At 33.9% G+C, this 24,355-nt stretch overlaps 1 protein-coding gene across 1 annotated transcript in view; it reads left to right on the top strand.

The window, feature by feature from the left end:
- Window positions 1-23,690, top strand: part of GLRB (glycine receptor beta) — a 101,851-nt gene extending 78,161 nt beyond the window's left edge. Inside the window, exons 9-10 of the mRNA XM_047717816.1 lie at window positions 8,508-8,800; window positions 21,223-23,690. Of these exons, the coding sequence (XP_047573772.1) occupies window positions 8,508-8,800; window positions 21,223-21,519 (590 nt within the window). The 3' untranslated portion in view covers window positions 21,520-23,690. The remainder of the gene's footprint in view (window positions 1-8,507; window positions 8,801-21,222) is intronic.
- The last annotated feature ends 665 nt before the right edge of the window (window positions 23,691-24,355 follow it).

Here is a 24,355-nt window from a genome sequence, read left to right as displayed (position 1 = left end):
TAGATCTCTAGTGTAATGTTGAATAGAATTTTTGAGACATGGGTTATTCCTGATTCTGGGTAGAAATAACTGAGCCATTCATTATTGGGTGTGGTAGTAGCTGTAGAGTTTTTGCAGCTGTCTTAATTGGGTTTCATAGATTCCATTTTCTCTCTAGTTGGCTCAGAGTTTTTTTTTTTTTAATCATGTATGATAAAATTTGATTGAATTTGGATTGAGTTTAAATTTGATTGAATTTTGCCAAATACTTTTTCTGCATGTATTTAAGTATTTAGATGGGTTTTCATATTTATTTTGGTGAATTATATTGATTGATTTCTAGATGTTACATGAGTTGCAAAAATTATTAGCACAAAAATATGCTGATAATATTTCTTTATCCCTTTAATGTCTGGCTATAGTGGTATTCCAGATCTTGTTCCTGTTATTGTTAAATTGTGAATTTTCTTTATTTTTAATCATTTTAGCTAAAGGCTTGCCCATTTCTTGACATTTTCAAAATCTCAGATTTTGTTTCATTTATCTTTTCTATTTTCCTTTTTGTTGATTTTTAGCTCTTTATTAAATTCTTCTTTTTAATTAGTTTGAATTTAATTGGATATTTTTGATGCTTAAAGTGGGAACTCAGATCATTGATTTTAGATCTTTTTTTTTCTAATATGAGCATTTAAAGTTATAAATATCCCTATAAGCACTACTTTAGGTACTATTCACATCTTTTCATCTTCTTTCAGTTAAAAATATTTTGAGATTTCTTTTGTGATTTCTTCTTTGGCCCATGGATTTTGTTTGATTTCCAAATATTTAGAGTTTTAGTAAGTACTGGAACATGATTTTAATTTTAATGCTTTCTGATTTTTTCAGAATATGATTTCAAACTTTTGTTTATCAGAACTGTTTTTTATGGCCCAAACCAGTATATGTCTCCTGGTAACTATACCATGTTCACTTGCAAAGTATATTTGTCATCTTTGGGTGTAGTGTTCTATAAATAATATCAATGGAGTCAAGTTGGTTGATAGTACTATTGAAGTCTTTTATGTCTTTTGTCTAGTTATTTTTATAGCTATTGGTGAGAGAGTTATTAAATATCTTACACTATAAAAATTATGCTTCATGTATTTGGAAGCTCTGTTATTAAACCATTACATATCTGTGATTTTATCTAAAAAGGAAATCTTATTACTTTAATGTATCATGTTACTTTAATAAAAAGATATTCCATTCAAATGGAAACAAAACTGGAGTAGCTATACTTATATTAACAAAATAGACTTTTAAATAGAGACTGTAGGGGCACCTGGGTGGCTCAGTCAGTTAAGTGTCTGCCTTTGGCTCAGGTCATGATTCCAGAGTCCTAGGATCAAGCACTGCATCAGGCCCCCTGTTCAGCGGGGAGTCTGCTTCTCCCTCTGCCTCTCATCCCACTCATGCTCTCTCTCACTATCTCTCCAATAAATAAATTCTTTTTTTTTAAAAAGGAGACTATAATGACACAAAGAAGGGCATTACATAATGACAAAGAGGCCAACCCAACAAGAGAACATAACATTTGTAAATATTCATGCACCCAGCATAGGAGCACATAAATATATAAAGACTTAAAGGGAGAAATAGACAGCAATACATAATAGAAGGAGACTCTAATACCCCATTTATACCAATGGAGAGACCATCCAGACAGAAGATCAATAAACATCAGCCTTAAGCAGCATGTTAGAACATATGGACTTAACAGATACAGAATATTGCATTTAAGAGCAGCAGAATACATATTCTCAAGTGTACATAGAGCATTTTCCAAGATAGATCATATGTTAGGCTGAAAAACAAGTTTTAATAAATTTAAGAGGATCGAAGTCACATCAAGCAGTTTTTCAAACCACAATGGTATTAAACCAGAAATTACAAAGATTTCTTTATTTGAAAGAGAGAGTGCATGTGCATGTGAGTGGGGGGAAGGGGCAGAGGGAGAGGGGGGATAGAATCTCAAGCATATTCCCTACTGAGCACAGAGCCTGACACAGGGCTCAGTCCCGTGGCTCTGGTCTGACCTGAGCCCAAACCAAGTGTTGGAAGTTTAAGCAACTGAGCCCCCCAGGTGTCCCTGAAATTAGAAATTAATTACACAAAGAAAACTTCAAAATTGACACATTTCTGGAGATTAAACAGCATGCAACTGAACAACCAATGGGTCAAAAAATCAAAAGAGAAATTAAAAATACCTTGAGACAAATAAAAATGAAAATGTAACATACCAAAATTTATAGATGTAACAAATGCAGTTTTAAGAGGGAAGTTCATAGTGATAAATGCTTACCTCAAGAAACAAGAGAAATCACATATAAACAACCTAACTTTATGCCTGTAGGAATTATAAAAAAGAAGAACAAATGAAGTCAGAAGTAAGTAGATGGAAGGAAATAAAGATGATAGTAGAAATAAGTGGAGATTAAAAGGACAAGAGAAAAGATCAATGAAACTAAAAGCTGTCTCTTTGAAAACAAATAAATTTAGCTAGAGTCACATAGAAAGAGAAAATGCTCAGATCATTAAAATTAAAAAAAGAGATGTTACAACTGATATCAACAAAAATGAAGGGTCACAAGAGACTTTTAGGAACAATTATACACCAATAAACAGCCTAGAGGAAATGGATAAATATACAACCTACCAATCCCAAATCATAATAAAATAGCAAATTCAAACAGATGGATTACCAACAAGGAGGTTGAATCAGTAATAATAAACCTCCCAAAAAGCAAAAGTCCTAGACTGGACAGCATCACTGGCGAATTATATCAAACATTTAACAATTTTTCTCAAACTCTTCCAAAAAATAGAAAACAGAACTCTTCCAAACATTTAAGGTCAGCATTACTTTGGTATCAAAAACAGACAAAAATGCCACACACTAAAAAGATTACAGGCCGATATTCCTGGTAAATACACATGCAAAAATCCTCAACAAAATACTAGCAAATCTAATTTAAGAGTAATTAAAACGAGCATACACCATGATCAAGTGAAATTTTTTCCAGAGATGCAAGAATGATTCAACATCTGTACATTGGTCAGTGTGATATACCACATTAACAAAATGAATGATGAAACCCTATGATCACCTCTGTAGATACAGAAAAAGCATTTGATACATTTAACATCCATTTATGATTAAAAAATATACTCTCAAGAAAGTAGATATAGAGAGATTGTACCTCAACATAATAAAACCCATATGTAACAAGCCCACAGTCAACATATTATACTCAACAATGAAAAGCTGAAAGCTTTTTATCTAAGATAAGGAATAAGACAAGGATACCCACTCTTGCTATTTTTATTTAACATAGTATTGGAAGTCCTAGACAGAGCAATTAGGCAAGAAAAAGAAATAAAAAACATCTAAATTGGAAAGGAATAATTAAACTGTCACTATTTGCAGATGACATATTATATACAGAAGACCCTGAACACTCCATCAAAAAATGGCTAGAATTAATAAATGAATTCAGTATAGTTGCAAGGTACAAAATCAACACATAAAAATCTGTTGTGTTTCTTTATACTAATTATGAACGATAAGAGAGATTTAGAAAATCCTGTTTGCAATTGCATTAAAAAGTATAAAATATTTAGGAATAAATTTAACCAAGGATATAAATGAGCTATATATTAAAAACTACATGTCATTAAATAAATTGAAGACAATGCAAATAAATGGAAAAATATTCCACACCCATGGATTAGAAGATTAATATTGTTAAAATGTCTATATTACTCCAAGCAGTATACAAATTCAGTGGAATCTCTATCAAAATTCCAATAGCATTTTTCTCAGAAATAGAACAATCCTAAAATTTGTATGTAGTTACAAAAAAATCCTGAATAGCCAGACCAGTCTTGACAAAGAAAAGCAAAACTGGAGGTATCCACACTCCCTAATTTCAAGCTATACTACAAAGCTATAGCAGTTAAAACAGTATGGTATTGACATGAAAAATAGACACACAGTTTAATGAAACAAAATAGAGAGCCTAGAAATAAACCCATGCATATATGGTCAATTAATTTATAATGGCGGAGCCAAAAATATACAGTTGGGGAAGGACAGTCTCTTCAGTAGTGCCGGGAAAATTGGACAGTCACCTGCAAAAGAATGAAACTGGACCACTATCTTATACATGTGCAAAAATTAATGCCAAATGGATTAAAGACTAAGTATTAGACCTGAAACCATAAATCTCCTATCAGAAAACAGGTGGTAGGCTCCCTGACATAGGTCTTGGTGATGATTTTTTGAGTCTGACATCAAAAGCAAAAATAAACAAATGGGACTGTATCAAACTAAAAAACTTCTGCACAGCAAAGGAAACCATCAATTAAAATGAAAAAATAACCTACTGAATTGGAGAAAATAATTGCAAATCATATATCTGATATGTTATCATATGATATGATATGTTATCATATGATATGATTTGCTAATATTCAAAATAAACAAAGACATACAACTCAATAGCAAAAAAAAACAAAACAAAATAAAAGTCCAGTTAAGAAATGGGCAGAAGACTTGAATAGATGTTTTTCCAAGAGATTTACAGAGGGCCAATAAACACATGAAAAGACACTGGATATTCTCCCAATCTCGTTTTGATTTACCTTTTCCATTGTTAAAAAACATGAAAGCTCCCTCTATGAATTTTAGGTGAAGACTTGTGTCCTTAGTTACTTCTTTAAGTATGGAAATAACTATGCAAACAACTATGGAACTAACTATTATAAATTATACAGAACATTCGCTTTCTCTGGTGCATAAAACTCGAACTGCTGCTAAAAAGGAATTTTTTTTAACAAATAACTTCGTCAAAAGATTTGATAATTTAGGTTACAACTCAGACCTCTAGCAGACCACACATACATACATTTCTTTCTTATACTCTTTTCGTCTGGAGCAGGACCTCTTTCAGAAATGTCAAAAAGTCTTTTTGGATTTTAATTTGGACATGATATTAATAATGGTTTTCCTTTAGTATCCTTTGATTAAGGCATTATGAAATGATAACATCCCAATATAATTTAGTAGTACTTCTAAATGAAGTTTCATTTTATTAATCACAATTCCACATCTATGAATTTGATAAATAGATTATCACTTAATGGTATAAAAATTATTTGGAGTTTAGACAGATATATGAACACTTGAAGTTACTCCTTGACCAGTTCATGGCATTTGTTATTACATTAGCATTCTATTCTACTCTCTGGCTCCATCCTTATTGCTGCAAATAACAAAATCTCATTTTTTTATGGCTGAATAATATTACACTGTACACACACACACGCACACACACACACATATACCACATCTTCTTTATCCATTCATCTATCATTGGGCGCTTGGTTGCTTTCATATCTTGCTATTGTAAATAATCCTGCAGTAAACTTAAGGGTGCATATATCTTTTCAAATTAGAGTTTTCATTTGCTTTGAGTAGATACCCAGCAGTGGAATTTCCTTTGATTGGCTTATGATTTATTAAAATGCAGATAGAAATTCACTATGCATTATTTAATAATGAAGTAATTTTATTTGAAGAATGTATTAAGATAAAGTCACAATGTTTGTCTAAAGGAATATTATTTGCTCAGATTTTCTTTTTAAAAAAGATTTTATTTATTTGTTGAGAGAGAGAGAGAGTACATGAGGGTGGTTGGGATGGAGGGAGAGAGAGAGAGAGAGAAAAATATGAAGCAGACTCTGTCTGAGGGCAGAGCCTGAGACGGGGCTCAATTTCACACCCCAAGATCATGACCTGAGGTGAAATAAAGAGTTGACCACTTTAATGACTGAGCCACCCAGGTGCCCCATGATTTCCTATTTTAGGATTAAAAAAAAAAAAGAATATTTCCTGTTTTAATATGATTTCTTAAAGAGAAGGCATACAATGATATTCACATTCTCCTCCTCCAGAACTCATCTCCATTTCTATTCTTTTGTCTTTGAAATGATAAAATCCTAATAGAATTGACTATCATGGTTTCTAACTTAATACCTGAAATTATAAATACCTCCTTTCTCCCCCCCCACCCCACATCTATTAATGTCATATCATTCCTTTTAAAAGGCAGTCCCTTCTCTCTTTCTTTGGTTTCCTTTCTCTGACACTCCAGCATCTTTTCCTCACAAAGCTTTCTGCATTTTCAGCATGACCTCCAGCTTCATATTGGCTGATCTTTCTTTCGTTTTACAAAACTCTCAGGTGCTTTGTGCTCTGTCATGGTCATCAGTTTCTTGGCCTTTATCTAACCTAACTCAGTATTTTCATTACCAAAGTCATTATCTTTTCTAAGTCTCTTCTTCCCATCTTTCATGGGTACTTTTCTAGTTATTGTTTTTCAGAAAATTTTCTCAATCTTTTCCTTCTTCCTTCAATCAATAACCAAGTCTTTTAAAATGTTCTTTTCAAAATCCTTTTTATATTAGTCCTATCCTTCTTTTCTCATGCTTTCTTTCTGAAACTGCTATTTTTTCCTTCCTTAGTCTGTTTTGTATATCCTTACCAAAGTAATGTTTTTGACATTCTTTTGATAATGTCATTTCTCTTCCCTCAGCTTACAGTTTCTTAATATTTTCTACCAAATATGGTAAATTCATCATAGGGTTTTTAAGACCCTCTATAATCTGACATTATTCTCCATTTTCTCATGAAGTTTCTAATATATCAAAAAATATTCAGGTATAATACTAAGCTTGATATATTATCTGTTATTGATGAACATGAAATGCTATGGAAACATGGAGAATGGTGTGTCAATATATTCTATCTCAAGGAATTAAGTAAGGCTTATTTTTTTTTTTAAAGATTTTATTTATTATTTATTTGACAGAGAGAGATCACAAGTAGACAGAGAGACAGGCAGGCAGAGAGAGAGAGAGAGAGAGAGAGGGAAGCAGGCTCCCCGTCGAGCAGAGAGCCCGATGCGGGACTCGATCCCAGGACCCCGAGATCATGACCTGAGCCGAAGGCAGCGGCTTAACCCACTGAGCCACCCAGGCGCCCCAGTAAGGCTTATTTTTGATTGATAGGTTGACAGATAACATTTAATTAAGAATAGAAAAATTGACTTGGAAATATCATTTGCCAAATTAATGCCCATAGGTATAACTCACTGTAGTTTCAAGAAATAAGTGATAGGACCTTGGATTTTTATGTTATTTTCCACTTCAGGTTAGAAACATTAAGACCTATATTAGCTTTTAAAATATAGTCCTATTAATTAGTTCTTAGTTTTCCTCAGGACTAAGGATAATTAGTTTAATAGCATATTAGATGTTTATCAAGTCTTTATATTCTAAGTAATATTGTTTCCATCTGCTAGAAACCTTTCTTTCTAGTAGAGACTCTTTAAACTCTTGCATACTTACAAAAAAACAAACCAACAAATTCTGTAACTTTCAAGAGCCTCAGGATTCAACTGATGGAATATATTTTTCAATGTTTTAACTGATTATTAATACTAATATAGTACTTACCATATTTCCAAAGCAAGAGAAAAGAGAGCCACGTACATCTTTATTAGGATAACGTATCATTAACTCTCAGGGGTGGTCAAATCTAAGAATTAAAAAGTGTACTTTGCCCCATAAGTGAAATGGACTCACAGAGTCAAGGCAAACCTATTTCCTACATGAAAGTGAGTCTCCCTTAACATCATATAAGATTTTTTCTGATTCGTGTATTATTGGTAGTTAGTGCCAGTGGGTCATATTTGCCCATCCCCTCTTCTGAAAATATGAAGGAAGGGAGACAAAGACTAAAAGGAAAGGCTGGGAATATGGCAAGTGGAAAGAAAAGGAGGGATATAAATTAATGCAATTTTCCTTTGGGATCTTATAATTATTTGACTTAAATTGATATATAACTAGTTAGCTTTCCATAAGTGGTTAATATTACATGTAGCAGAATATTATTCTTTCCTTGAAAAGCTGAAATCATTTGTTTCCCTGAAATAATCAGGAATACTCTATCTTTATCTTTTCTATTAGATTTTGTTTTCTAATTGTGAACCTTATCAGAAAATTGTTTTATATGTTCCATTCTGGCTCAGGTTTAGTTCTTCATTGGGTAAAATTCAGTTCTATAACTGTCTAAAATAAAGTGGAAAAATGAAATAACTAATTAGAGAGCTTTGTAGCTTTCTCTGAGATACTACAAAATAGTTTTTAGACATCTGTAGTATTTAAACCTGGTCTAAATTGTGTTTTTACACCTTGGTTTAAATTTCTGTTTACTTTTAAGTATTAAATATATATAAACATCTCCAACTACATTCACAAATCCTAAGATAAAAAGTATGTTAGTATTGTTTTTTGTACTCTTTGAGCTTGAAAGAGACCTGAGAAGCATTGCAACTTACTGGAGAGAGATATTGTCCAAAAGTAATGTTTGCAGAACATTTCACAGGGGTAAAAAACAACTTTAACTCCCATTTCTATTTCTGTAGGTATCTTCTCGGTACTCAGCTTGGCCTCTGAGTGTACAACCCTTGCTGCCGAGCTTCCCAAAGTATCCTACGTGAAAGCTCTTGATGTATGGCTCATTGCTTGTCTTCTCTTTGGGTTTGCTTCCCTGGTGGAGTATGCAGTTGTCCAGGTGATGTTGAATAACCCCAAAAGAGTTGAAGCAGAAAAAGCCAGAATTGCTAAGGCTGAGCAAGCAGATGGGAAAGGTGGAAATGCTGCTAAAAAGAATACTGTCAACGGTACAGGCACTCCTGTTCACATTAGCACTTTGCAGGTAAGATTGAAACTGTCCAGGGAAATTCTTTCCCCTATCCTCTCTGAAGTATCAGGAGAATGATACTTTTCTGTGGGTGTGAAGGTTTGATAGAATTGGTGCTCACTCATTTTTCTCTCACAGAAAAAAAGGAACTGTACACAGCATACTTTTTGGAAAAAAAAAATAAAAAAAAACACTTAGGTTAAATACTAATTAAGAAACAGGAATCCACACTGTATCAAATTTCTAGAAGACTTTCCATGGAGTTTCATGGTACATTTCTGCTTTGATGGCTACCTTTGAATGTGGAGATCTTGCCAAAGTATAGACCTTCTGACTGTCTCTCACTATACCTATGGTTTAGGATCTGTCCAGCTTAGTGGGGAGTGCTTACAGAATTGGACATTGCCTTGTCACTTGATCATAGATTTAAGAATAGTAGGCAATGCCTTTAGATTCTGATAAATTCTGGAGCAGTAGTCTATTTCATGGATTAAATATAGCTATCCACTTACCCCAGTGTACCTGATTGATGTCTTCTGTATGGGAAGAGTAGTAAACCAGGAGACTATGTCCATTGAGCTTTGCATGATAAATTCCGTAAGAGACTAATAGGTTCATACTGTCCTACAACCTTGAAAACCTTACCTCTTCCTTCTATATCATAGCTCCATTAACATGGGCCATTAGTCTATTAGTTTGTTAATTACAGCCATATCCCTTACCTAGAATGTTAGACAAGTATGCTACAGACTCTTTTTTAAATACAAAAGGAGGCAAACTGTTTCTATGTGGTGCTATCTGAAGCTAGAATTTTTAGAAAAATTAAAAAAAATTCTAGTTAAGTCATTAAACTCTCTTTATGAAGAATATGAAGAATAAATACACTATTTTCATTACTGCAGAGTCGTCATGACCTTAGAGAGGTCATATGTTTGACATGTCTTTTCAAGCCTTTTCCACCCAGCATGTCTGTATCACTGTATTTGAAGTAAGTTTCTTGCAGACAACATATATTGTTGATTTATGGCTTTTAATCTGCTCCACCACTCTCATGTTTTGATTGGTATATTTAGATCATTTAAATTTAATTTAAGTATTGATATGTTAGGATTTCATTCTATTGTTTCAGTGTTCTTTTATGTTTCATTTTTTTTTAATCTCCCTCTTTTCTGTTTCTTGTTTTCATGAAGGTTACTTTAACATTTTTTAGAATGACATTTTGAGTTTTCTATATTGTTTTTAAGTATATTTCTTTGTCTATCTTGTTTAGTGGTTGTTCTAGATACTAATTACATGTACATAACTTGTTATGGTCTACTAGTGTCATCATTTTGCCAGTTTGTGTGATGTTATATTCTTTAACATCCCTTTAACTTTCTGTTTACGATAGAATTGTAAATATTTCTTAGAACCTAATTAGAAAGTGTTAAAATTTTTGTTTTGTTATCAAATATAGTTTAGAAAAACTGAGAGCGAGAAGGAAAGCTTATTATATTTATATATCTTTTTGCTTACCATGTTCTTTTTTTCTGATGTCTTTCATTGTTTACTTTTAGAGTATTTCCTTTATCCATTATTTTGGATAATGCTGTTGGTAACAAATTGTTCTAGTTTTCCTCCATCTGAGGAAGTTTTGATTTCCACTTCATTTCTGAAGGATATTTTCACTAGTTATAGGATTCTGGGTTGACAGTTCTTTTAGCACATAAAAAATAATTGTGCTACCTCCTTCTGACCTCTGTGGCTTCTGAAGAGAACTCCACTTCATTTGTACTGTTTTTCCCCCGAGGGTAAACTTTCGTTTTTCTCTGGCCACCTTTAAGACTTCTTTTGGTCTTTATTATTGGGAAGTTAAACTTTATGTTTTGGTGTGGATTTCTTTGCATGTATTCAGCTCCTGCAGAGAAAGGAGGCTGATGTGGGACTTGATCGCATGACCCTGGGATTATGATTGGGCCAAAGTCAGACATTCAACCCGCTGAGCCACCCATGTTTTCCTCAGCTATTATTTTCTTGAGTATCTTTTCAGATCTGCTCTTTCTCCCAACTTTCTGAGTCTGAGTATCTTTTCAGCTCTGCTATCTTTCTCCCAACTTTCTGAGTCTCTGATGACACAACTGTTAGATTCTTTGTTATAGTCCCACAGATCCTTGAGGCTTTTCATTTTTTCTAGTTGACTTTCTCTGTTTTATTGGGATGGGATAATTTCTTTGGTTATATCTTCTAATCCACTGATTTTTTCCTCTGCCCCTTCCATTTTTCTGTTGAACTCATCTGCTGAAATTTATATTTTGCTTAATATATTTTATAGTAATAAAATCTCCATTTGGTCTTTCTTTCATTCTTTCTTTGGTTAGATTTTGTATTTCTTTGCTCAGGCTCTCTATTTTCCAAAAGATTTTGAACAATTGTTCACCATACCTAATTGAAGCATTTTTATCATTCATGTTTAAAACCTTTCTCAGATAATTCTAATACATTTTTCATCTTGGTGTTGGTATCTACTGATCATATTTTTTAAAAAATTCAATTTGAGATCTTCTCTGGTTCTTCATATGATGAGTGATTTCTGTTGAAACCTGAACATTTTCATATTATTTTTTGAGACTCTGAATCTTGTTTAAACTTGCCTTTCTTGTTTTAGTGGGCTTTCTCTTACTGTGTCCTTCCAGGAGAAGGAAGGGTGCTGCATCAGTACTTCCAGAAGTAGAAGTTCAGATCCTCACACTGTGTGGGTCTCTTCATTATTTCAGGGTGGGATTGGGAATTTTTAATATCCCATGTGGTCTCCACTGATATGACAGGGGGAATGCCCTTGTTACCACTCTGTGGTGATGAAAGTCCTGCCTCTCTGCTAGGCCTCCTGTGACATCATCCTCAGTGTAAAAGAGGGGAAGCAATTTGTTTCTGCTGGGTGGGGGTGAACGTCCTTGTTGCTTACACAGTCTCCACTGATACAGTGGGAGAAGCAGACCCTTGTTAGTGGTCTATGGAGATGGAAGTCTAGAAGTCCCAGCTTCCTGTCTGGCCTTCTCCAATACCACTGCAATGAGAGTATTGGGTAACTTGTTACTGCCTCTTAAACATGGAAGGCTCAGTTCCCCGCTCAGCCTTTGCTGCATGAGTGGAGATGGGGTTACACTTTTTTTTGTGTGTGGTGTTTGGCTCAAGTAGAGAGATTATTAGCCAAAAGGGTTTTCGTCTTGCTAAGCTGCTTTTTTCTTTGTTCTGTGACTAGAGGAAGCAGGCTTTTATTGGGGCTATTTTTATCTGTGCCTATTGGCATATTAATTTCAGCTCCTTCAGCTTCAAATCTGGGATGTATAAGGCAAAAAGGACACACAAGAACTCACCACCAAGTGAAGGTGCCCAGCTGATCTCCATTTATATCTCCCAGTCTTTTGTCAGTTTCTCCTTCTTCCAACCTACTAATCCTTCTACTCACTAACTTGAACCCTGGCTAGTGATCTCAAGACAGAAAGCAAAGAAGTTCTACAGAATAGGTGCTATTTATTTTGTAGATGGAGGAAATTTTCAGAGTACCATAGAATATATCAAGATTTTTATGACAATAGATATAAAGGATAAATAAGATCTAGAACATTAGACTGAATTATGTTATTTTCTATTGAAGAGTAATTACACACAATATTATATTAGTTTCAGATGGGAAACATAGTTATTTGATATTTATATGCATTAGGAAATAATCAGCACAGTAAGACAAGTCACAAGCTTTCACCATACAAAATTGTTGCAAAATTATTGAATATATTCCCTATGCTGTAATTTACATACTATATCTTTACTTATTTTATTTTATTTTATTTTATTTTTTAAAGATTTTATTTATTTATTTGACAGAGATCACAAGTAGACGGAGAGGAAGGCAGAGAGAGAGAGAGAGGGAAGCAGGCTTCTTGCTGAGCAGAGAGCCCGATGTGGGACTCGATCCCAGGACCCTGAGATCATGACCTGAGCCAAAGGCAGCGGCTCAACCCACTGAGCCACCCAGGCGCCCCTCTTTACTTATTTTATTAATGGAAGATTGTACCTTTTAATTCCTTTCATTTATTTTTATCCATCTCCTACCCCCCTCCCCTGAAACAACCATCAGTTTGTTCTCTGTATCTCTCTGTATCTCTGAGTCTTGTTTGTTTTGTTTTTGATTCCAAGTATAAGGCAAATAATACAGTATTTATCTTTCTCTGACTTTTCTCACTTAACATAATACTCTGTAGGTCTACCCCTCTTGTCACAAATGACAAGATTTCATTCTCTCTTGTGGTTGAGTAATATTCCATTATATGTATTTACCACATCTTCTTTATTCATTCATCTATCAGTGGATACTTAGGTTGCTTTTGTATCTCGCCTATTATAAATAATACTGTAGCAAAAATTGGGATACCTGTGTGTTTTTATTTTTTTTTAAAGATTTTATTTGTTTATTTGACAGAGAGAGATCACAAGTAGACAGAGAGGCAGGCAGAGAGAGAGAGAGAGAGAGAGAGAAGGAAGCAGGCTCCCTGCTGAGCAGAGAGCCCGATGCGGGACTCGATCCCAGGACCCCGAGATCATGACCTGAGCCGAAGGCAGCGGCTTAACCCACTGAGCCACCCAGGCGCCCACCTGTGTGTTTTTAAATTAGTGTTTTTATTTTCATCAGATAAATACACAGAAGCAGAATTGCTGGGTCAAATGGTATCTCTATTTTTAATTTTTTGAGGAAACTTCATTCTATTTTCCAGAGTGGCTGTACCAGTTTACATTCCTGCCAACAGTGCACAATGGTTGCCTTCTGTCTGCATCTTCACCAACACTTGTCATTTCTTTTGATACTAGCCATTCTGATTGGTGTGATGCGATATCTCAGTGTGGTTTTGATTTGCATTTTCCTGATGGTTAGTGATGTGGAACATCTTTCCATATGCCTGTTGATCATCTATATATATACTTTGGCAAAATGTCTTTTCAGGTCTTCTGCCCAGTTTTGTTCTTTTTTTAAAGATTTTATTTATTCATCTGAGAGAGAAAGACAGAAAGAGCACAGGCAAGAGGAGAGGCAGAGGGAGAGGGAGAAGCAGACTCCCTGCTGAGCTGGTAGCCTGACGTGGGGCTGGATCCCAGGACCTGGAGATCATGACCTGAGCTGAAAGCAGACACTTATTTAACCATCTGAGCCACCCAGGTGCCCTTTCTGCCCAGTTTTTAACTGGACTGTGTTTTTTGATATTGAGTGGTATGAGTTCTAATGTGAATATTAGTATACTTAATGTTGTCCCAAAGTCCCTTAAACTACCCAGTTTTAAAATTATTTTTCTCTTCGTTGTTCGGTTTGGGTTATTTTCATTGTTCTGACTTCCAGGTTGCTGATCCATTTTTATGTATCATCTAATCTACTGTTTATTCCCTCTGGCGTATTTAACATTTTGTTATTGCATTCTTCAGCTCTGGTTGGTGCTTTCTTATATTTTCTATCTCTTTGTTGAAATTCTCACTGTTTTCATCCATTCTTCTCCTGAGTTTGGTGAGCATTTTTATAACCTTTACTATGAACTCTTTATCAGGTAGATTGTTTACTCAATTTCATTTAGTTCTTTTACCAAGATTTTGTCTTGCTTATTCATTTAGAACATATTCCTCCATCTCTTCATTTGCCTGACTCTCTGTGTGTGTTACTAAGTATTAGGTAGTCCAGCTTTTTTTCCTGGTCTGGAAGGAGTGGCCTTATGTAGGTGTTGTCTTGTGGGGCCCAGAAGTGCAAATCTTCCTGGCCACAGGAGCCAGGTGTTCCAGGAGTATCCCCTGTGTAGGCTGTGTGCACCCTCCTCTTGTTGTGCATACAAGACTATTGTGGGCATGTGATAGGTGGGAGTGGGCTCTGGCCCAGCTGGCTGGGATACCTGGCTGTGACTGCTGCAGGGGCATAGTGGATGGGGTTATTGTCTTGTCAGCTGCAAGGCTGACCAAGGCATAGGGTTGTTTGATACCCTTTATGGAGCATGCCCTCTGACCTTAGCAGTCTAGAGGAAGGATTCTAAAATGGCACTCACCAGTGCCAGGATCAGCATGGAAGAACAAGGTAGTAAAACTGGCTGCCTCTACTGTCTAAGTTCCTGGGGGAAAAGAGGCTCAGCTGCCTCCTGTTCTTGCACTGGTTTCCATGTCAAGTGAGTCAGCACCTGAGCCTTTTAAGAGTGGGTTTTTCAATTACTATGGTTCTGTAGTTTTCCTGGACATATTCCTTATCGGTTTTCAGAGTTAGGTATTTTGAGGACTCATGTCTCCTGTGCAGAATCTAAGGGTTAAGTTGCAAGACCTGGAGCTCACGTCTTTCCCTCCTCAGGGTAAAGCTGTGTAACTTTGAGATCCCTCCTAAACATGGAGTGCTGCGCCTAAGGTGTGTTTTTTTTTTTTTTTTTCCTTAGTGAGACCATATCTCTGCCTCTTCTACACATTTTGTTGATGTCCCTTAGTACAGAGGCTCTGTTCATCCACTTTCTTGATCCCCTTCAGAGGGAATTTTTCCATATATGGTTGTAGATTGGTTAGGTCCATGGGAGGGATGAGATCAGGTTCTTCCAAGGCCATCTTGAATTCTCCACAGAATTGTGTTATTTTAAAATTTAGCTTTCAGACATTAAAGTAATTACCCAATGAAGGAAAGTTGAACATATTTAAGAACATCTATATTTTAATTCCTTGTGTTTGAGCTTACTAATAGAAAAACATGTGTTTGGATTCTGAAACTGTTACATTTTGCTACAAAAGTCATAGAGTGATACTTACGGAGTTTAAAAGTTCACCAGAAATTTTAGTCTCCAGAAATAAATATGAGTTATTTTTATTGTTTACAGGCCAAACGCAACTTCTAAAATGAACATTGTACCCATGTAACATTTGTATCCTGAGATAGACTTCAAAATGAGAATGAGTAAAAAAACTAAAATCTTTAATATATATGCCAAACTTAAAGAAAAAATGTAAGCTTGATAAATTCATAAGACTGTTACACATTGACATAAAAATATAAAAGAGAGAAATTAAAATTTGTTGTCTTTTTAATTTAGTGGCTTTGCTATGAAAAAATATACTTTCTAGTTTCAAAATGCATTTGTTCCAGTATACTTTGCTTTCAAAACACAAACTTTTGCATAGTAATTTCTATGAAATTGTTATTGAAACCCAAGTTTGGCTGCTTGTCACTCAAAAGACAATACTCAAGAGACAAGTGTTGGTTGAAAAGGAAAGAATGCTTTGTTTAGGAGGCTGGCAACCTGGGAAGATGGTGGATTGGTGTCCAAGGACCATCTCTGAGGTTCCAGGTGAAGAAGTGGGGTTTTTAAAGGGGAAATTCAGGGTAAGAGATTACATACATATTGATGAAAAGGACAGAGAAACTTATGACTATTCATGAGGAAAGATGGACCACACATACTGAGCAAACATATATGTAACATAAATCTCATTTCACTTTGGGGAGGGACTTAACGCCAGAAAGAGGAAAAATTCAGCCCCTCACATCAGGAGGTTATATTAGGACAGGGAGAAGAGGTTGTGGGCATGCTCAGAGAGCTGGTATAAACTAGAATGGGGTCTTAGTCTTGTTATCTCTGTGAAAGAATGCAGGGCCTTGCTTGTTCATAGGCTGGCACCATGTCGGTTGACCTTGAGTTCAGTCTTCTACAGAAACAGCTAGTGGATTTGTTAGTAGGGTCTGAAAAGACACAATAGCTGATTAGGGAGAAACGATTCTCTGAAAAACAAGCTTTCAACATTCTGCTAGTTTCAGCCTCATGAACCCTGTGGTACACAGTTTCAAAAGGATATGTCATTTATTTTTAGACAGAATAACAATAGTTATTAATGAAAGCACAATGAAATTTGGATTATAGGGAATTTTTGATGCTGATTTTTAAAATTATACTGTGTTTGCTAAGGAAAGGAATAATTTTAAAACGTGTAATAAGAAACAGCAATGATAATGTAATCTAGCTTTTAGCATGTTTTAAAATTTTGCCTGCATACATAAATCTGTCATCATACACACATAATTATCTGGGTTATTTCCCCCTTAAATTTAGTTGAGGACCTACTGTTGTTAATATCATCCTGTCCCCAATGCCTGGTGTGTACCATGTGCTATTCATAAGAAAGATGTTGTGAATAAAAGACAAAATAGTGTCTTTGCCTTATGATTTGAACAATTAAAAACATAAAACCTGTTGTTTAAGTATGAATGAGATAGTTGTTTCCTATAGTAGTGATGGGTTTTTAAAAATAAGGAATGCCTTAAATTGGGTAAAATATATAGAAATTATTCCCTTTTGAACATATTTTTATTAACTGCAAAAGATAATATTATCCCCATGAAATCATATGTAAGTTTTCTGGTCAAGAAATATTCCATATGGTGATTTCCTTTTAAATGTGTGACTCAAACTGAAAACCACACACACACACACACACACACACACACACACACACAATCTAAAGGTTGTAATTTGAAGCATTAGGAAGTTCTTATCTGCGTCATTTTTTATTCTTGACAGTTTCATTACCATACTAGCTCATTTTTGCTACCAGTAATTTTCAGGAATGACAAGTTTATATGATGAAAGTAAATGAGACACATATTTATATGAGGAAAAATTGAGAAATAGTAAATTGGAGATTAATATAACCAAGATCACTTTTAAGAATGTGTTATGTAGGACTACTTTCTTATTAATAAGGAGTGTATTGAATCCCTCTTGATGTGATATTATAATTGCTTTAAATAATATTACATTGTAAATATTTTTGTACTTTTAAGTACATATTTGATATGATAACTATGTGTGGAGAGTATTAGCCAAAAAAGTTGTTTGTGTAAAATCTCCAATGAATGATAAAAGCTGAGCCCAGCCAACTAGTTAATGAATCATGGCCTATTTAAGGAAGCTGAGGACTTCTTATTTCTTATTTAGTTGTGTCACATAATTAAAAGATATTTCTATAGTAGAGGTTCTCTCCTTCAGTACACACATACACACACACACACACACACACAACTCTTTTCAGATAAGAGAACCTTCAAATACATTTCTAGAAGAGGTTTTAATAAATTAAATGAGTGAAGATTTAGTACAACCAAACTGAAGCTCTTTGGAGTACTTTTCTGTTATTACTTTAACATTGAAGAAATTATTCTTCTCTTACTGACATATATACTATATTTAAATAATCTGACTAAATATAGCATCCTATGTCTATATTTTGAATAAACTGTGTGGATAAAATTCTAAAATTATTGAAATGGCTAGCAGAACCCAAGAATATGTTTTTGTAAATAAAACAGATTAAAATACATTATATATTTATTTAAAAATAAATAAATAAATAAATAAATAAATAAATAAATAAATAAATAAAATACCTGTACTCCTGGGGATAAAAATGCATTATATGTTTATTTTTAAAAAAATGTAAATAAAACAGATTAGAAAATTTCAAGTATTTATGTGTGACTTAGGTTATAATATCATATAAATTTGATTACTTATTTAGTTATTTATAGATACTAAAACTATACCTAGAGCTGTGTATAAAATATGATTTAAAGTAAATGCGTTTCTGTAGTAAATATGCATGGCTTTCTTTGTGAGAAAGTAAAGTAAATGATAAGAATTGAGTCTATTGGCAGAAGCTAGAATATCCCTTTGTTTTGATAAGTGGATTCTAAAGCACAGTTAGTAAATAAAACTTTTGGAGTAGAGAATTCTAAAGGGAGAAAGCAAGATGGGATATCCACAGAGTCCCAGATTTTGATGACTGCTCTGAGAGTCTGGGGATAATACAAAGATATGATATGTAGAGACTGTTCTCAACCTCTGTTCCAAACAAGGTAGCAATTTTACTCTTCACAAAAGTTCACTGATAATGCTGACTTACTCTTCAAATAGGACTGGAAAATTAGAGCTTTAAATGTGGTCTTCTTTCTGGTACACTTATAAGAAATGTGTAGGAGTATGAATGTGAGTCTGTGTGTGCATGTGTGTGGTGGTGGAATTTAAATCACAGAATGCTTGCTGAAAATGGCCTTTTAAAACTTTAAATTGGGGAATTTAAATGGAAGGTATAAGAGTAAGTTTTATATATATAAAATATATTTTCTATTATATAATCATAATTTACAATATTCACATATTTGTGTATGTTCATATATTTATAATATATATATTCATAATTATATATATGTGATTTCCCAAAGTCGTATTTAAATAATTTCAATTTTAGTTGCTGCTTTGTTCTCATTCCACTGACCAGTCCCTATTTTTTGCCAGATATTTTCCTAGACACACTGCATAAATTGATATGGACTAGACCCTGAATTTGTGGTTGCTCAATCAAAAATAGTCAATCAAGCCATACTCTTTTAAAGTCAGTTGAGTTCTCACAATTGGTAGTTACAATTGTAGTTACTTGTACAAACTACAATTGTAGTTACAATTGGTAAATTGTAACTACACATTAGGAAAGGGGAGGGAGAATCCTCTTAAGGTTTGCCTCTGTTAGCTAAACAAAGTTCCATCAAAGCAGTATGGAACTATGTTTCTACTTTGAGCTATTTTACATCCCAAACCTTCTCTAAATATGTTAATATATTGGTGTTTCACATCTTTTTTTTCCTTAGTATGAAACACTAAGAAGGGTAAAATTCCCCCCCCAAAAACATATAATAAATAGGTAAATTTCCAGCTCCACAATTCCCATTCCTACTTATCAGCAGCTTCTTGTGTATTTTTATATAGTTATATTTATATAAACATATTTTTAACAATTCTTACTCAGCAGGATTGTACACATATCTATGTGGTATAAAGTATATACAATTAAAGCCAACACTTATATACCAGCTTAAAAAATAACATTACCAGGACATGTTCATAATTGAAGAAAAAATGGAAGTAATCTACATGTATAATGATAGGAGATACACAAACGCATCTTAACTTGTTTTGTTTTTGTTTTTGTTTTTCACCCACTATATCTTAATTTTATGTGCTGTATTCCTCTAAACACTAACATCTGGCTCTTGCCCAGAAGATATGACTCTGTTTGTCCAGATAAAGGATAGGGTCCTGCTACCTGAAGTACTGCTGGGAAATAATTTGTGTTAATTCCTATATTAAGCATGAGTTTTATCCAGCCATAATCTGGTAAAGGTGAATGGAATCTATATAACTAGTCATTGTATTATGAAAAAGGCAAAAACTAGAGTGGCTGTAGTGTACTAAGAGTATATAATGACAGGTTTCCTTTTTCAGTAAAAGCAGTAAATATCAATAATGGAGATTCCAAAGGCAAACTGTGGAACTCAGGATTAAGAACAGTAGGAAATTAAGCAGTAGAGTCAAGAGTCAACTCTTCTGTGGCCTTTTGTAATATCAGTGTTATTTTAAGATGTTGGGGTTGGCATCTATTTTTTCTTTTTTTAAAAAAATATTTTATTTATTTATTTGACGGAGAGAGATCACAAGTAATCAGAGAGGCAGTCAGAGAGAGAGGGGGAAGCAGGCTCCCCAATGAGCAGAGAGCCCGATGCGGGGCTCGATCCCAGGACCCTGAGACCATGACCTGAGCCGAAGGCAGAGGCTTTAACCCACTGAGCCACCCAGACACCCCACCATCTATATTTTCTGAGAGCATTTCTGATTGCTAGAGAGAGTTCAATGTGAAATAATTATTCTGTATGTTATAGGGAATGTTATAAATTTAATAGTTTAGAGATTATCAACTGAATAATCACTTGACATATGATCTGGCTGAAATATACATAATTTCTTTGGATTCTCTGAGTGTGGTTGGCTAATTCACCTTAGTCACAAATTAGGAATGATTGCCTTTCACCAGTTCATTTTTGGTTCATGATCACTATGACCCATTTTTAGTTCCTAGTTGTGAATGCAGTTTAGAGACAGAGTCTGTCTCATTGAAGAGATAAATGCCTCAGTCATTTAAAAACCACCATCTCCAGAAATAGAATCCATGGGGAAGTCAAAGGTTAGAAGTACCAGAAGATTTCTCTTATCCATGTATTGTAGTGATATGGTCTGTATAATGGTTAAATATTAGATTGTAGTTTATTGGTATTTCAAATGAGAACTCTCACAAACCTGGGAGTATCTAAGATAAATGTTGATTTGTGCTTTGAGTCCTTGACATAAAATAACCAATCAAAAGTTTATTCCATGACATAAGCCTTGTCATATGGGCGACATTTTAGAACCCTAAATATTCAAGTAGTCTGACGGCCTCATCAGTTACTATTGGATTTTTTTGTCAAACCGAGATAGTAGTCAACTGACTAAACTAGCAGATTTTTAAAATATCCTTTTGAAGAGATGTTTTATGAATAGAACAATTCTAAATGTACTCTGTCCTCTGTCCAGGTAGGAGAGACGAGATGCAAAAAGGTGTGCACTTCCAAGTCTGACCTGAGGTCTAATGACTTCAGCATTGTTGGAAGCTTACCAAGAGATTTTGAATTATCCAATTATGACTGCTATGGAAAACCTATTGAAGTCAACAATGGGCTTGGGAAATCTCAGGCGAAGAACAACAAGAAGCCACCGCCTGCCAAACCTGTTATTCCAACAGCAGCAAAGCGAATTGATCTTTATGCGAGAGCATTGTTTCCTTTCTGCTTCTTGTTCTTCAACGTTATATATTGGTCTATATATTTATGATAAATCTTTTTGATTTGTGTAAAATAAAATGCCATTTCATTGTGACCGGCCTCACTCATAAATGCCAATCTGAGAAATTTTGCATTTTCATAGCAATATATTGCATTTTGGATGCCATTTGATTGTAATAAAAATGTGGCACCTTACTTTTGAATGGCAGCATGATCTTGTTACTTCTGTGCTCTACTAATGATGTATATATGTATAGCGAACACATTGCTTTAAGAATAAGTGAAGGATAAGCATACTACATAAAATAAAATCCAAACAATTCTCTTCAGTTAGTGTAAATTGCAGATACTTCAGATAATTCTCATAATAAAATGATGTGCACGCTGGATCCTGTTATGATCACCATTCTAATGTATGTAGTATTTCAAATTTCCTTCCTTGTAACTTTGAGAAAAAACCATCTTAATCTTGTATAATATTAGATGGTATTATCACAGATTAAGCAAAATTATATTACATATTGTTTAAACTTTGTAAGTAGAAACATATCAACTATAATTATGTGGGCTCTGTGGAGAAATAAAGTTCAAAAAATTACTAATTTGTAAAATCAGCTCATTTTAAAGTGTGCCTGTGTTGTCAAAATGCCAGTTTATGAAACACAGAGAGCATTTTTGAAACAAAGGGAAATCTAGATTTACGTAAATTCATACTGAATTCTGACTTCTGATAAAAATAAAGGATAGATACATTGATTAAATATTTCTGGCAAAAGAAAGTCTATTTAATCCACCTTAAAGCCTAAATATATTTTCATGGATTTCATTTTGTTGATACAGAATATACAAAATCATTGTGCCTTAGAGAATCATAAATATTTTAAATTGGAATATAATAATGGATATGTGATTTCACATAATTTTTAAGAAATGAAGAAGAAAATACACTATTACTGGAAATAACTTGAGTTTGGGGGGAAAAATCATGGGAGGATTTTAACTTCTTTATTAAAATGCTTACATATTTTTTAAGTAAAATTGACTTTTTTTCTGAATTCATTTTTTTTTATTTGAATACTTTTTGGATTTGCTATAAAACATTTAAAGATTGAGTATGTAATATCTTTGTTTAAGTTCGGTCTTACTGCTAGTTGTATTTTCTTTCTTGTCAGAAGTCTAGGCTTTTTAGATTTATTTACATTGATCTTGTTTGAACCTGAAAATAGGCACTTGATGATCTATAAGTCTCCCGTTTCCTAGTGATATCAATCCAGTGTAACTTTTTCATTTCTCCATAGCTGAAATTGGAATTATCCATAATTCATATAACACAAGCATAAGACCAAGTAAGTATATTTACATTATTTAGAGAGTTTTGTTGGAGCTGAGAGTTTATATGGTCAATTCAATGATAAAATGTGTTTAAATATTGTTTATGCAAATTGATATATGTAATTCAGTGCTATTTCATTAAAGAGTTTAATTTTTTAAAGATTTTCACTGATTACCAAATTTTTAAAAAATAAGATGTAATCTAATTCTCTGTAGTCCTTCAGCACCCCCTAGCTGCAAAACTTAGCCATCTGAATAGTTATAAAATGCCACAAGTAACCCCACCAATGGACTTGAATATCCTGCGGGGATCCAGGGCAGTAACATTTTAATGGAACTGTGATGGAAAAAAAAAATGCCTTGAGATGACTTAAACCATTTAAAATTTTTACTTATAAAAATTTGATTTGATTATAATACATTTTCTATGTTGCTGCAAATTTCATTCATATTCAGTTTGATTTAGATACAGAGTTTAAGTGGGAAATGAACCAAACGGAAGACAGGTTTGATTATGCAAGAATTTATTGAAAAAAGAAATGTGAATGAATTCCATTATGTAATATAGTATTGTCGCCTCTTAAGATCAATTTTAATACCCAACTATAAATATGTCCTGTTCCAGGACTAAGTGTCTTATGAACATCAAATGGAACATTAGACCGTGATCATAACAAAGAAGTACAATCTGTGTCCACTTACAGTTGTTTTATAATTGTTACCTCAAATATTTAGTTGCTTAACCCCACAGTAGTTCTGATCTGTGTCTCTAAATATTATGTCTTTCTGGGAGACTTGCAGTATATCTACCTGGATATCAGTATCTTAGATTCAGTGTCTCCAAAATAAAAATTATCTTCTCTTCACAAATCTGTAGGTTTCCTTATTTCCTGTTCTTGTTAAAGATGTTGCTATTGTAGTCAGCCATATTAAATCTTCCTTCCTTCTCTCGTTTTTCACCCTTTCAGGAGGAATAGAGATTTTCCCTCTCACCCCTACGACTGCCTCCTCTCCATTTCTGCTGACACAACCTTAATTCAGTTGCCTTTCCCATTCTTTTTCAGACTGCTACAGCAGTTTTTAATCTCTCTCCACTCTATCTCAGCTGATTATTACTATCATTATCATTATTATTATTATTATTTTGATTAAGTAATTTCCATACCCAATGTGGGGCTTGAACTCATGATCTTGAAGTGAAGCATTGTGTCCTGCTCAGACTGAGCCACCAGGTGCCCCAACTCAGCTTATTTTGAACTAACTGTGAGATATTAATTTTTTAAATTATCCAAGTAAGATATGAATACCTGATATATTAGAAAGCAAGATGTATTTAGAGTGAGCACTAAACATTGGTGTCATGGCCATCTTTCTTCAAGCTCTTCTCTCTTTTCCCCAGAGGTTATCACCTTACTCTAGGTAAATTTACAACTCTATCCAGGTTTAAGTATAAAAGATAATTTAATTCAATGGGATTTAACATAAAGGGGATTTTACATATGTATAGTTTTGCAACTTCTTTATTTTTCATTTACTGTGTCTTGGAGATCTTT

The sequence above is a fragment of the Lutra lutra genome, chromosome 2, assembly GCF_902655055.1.
Source record: "Lutra lutra chromosome 2, mLutLut1.2, whole genome shotgun sequence".
Lineage (NCBI taxonomy): Eukaryota > Metazoa > Chordata > Mammalia > Carnivora > Mustelidae > Lutra > Lutra lutra.
This window is presented reverse-complemented; position numbering and strand designations above follow the sequence as displayed.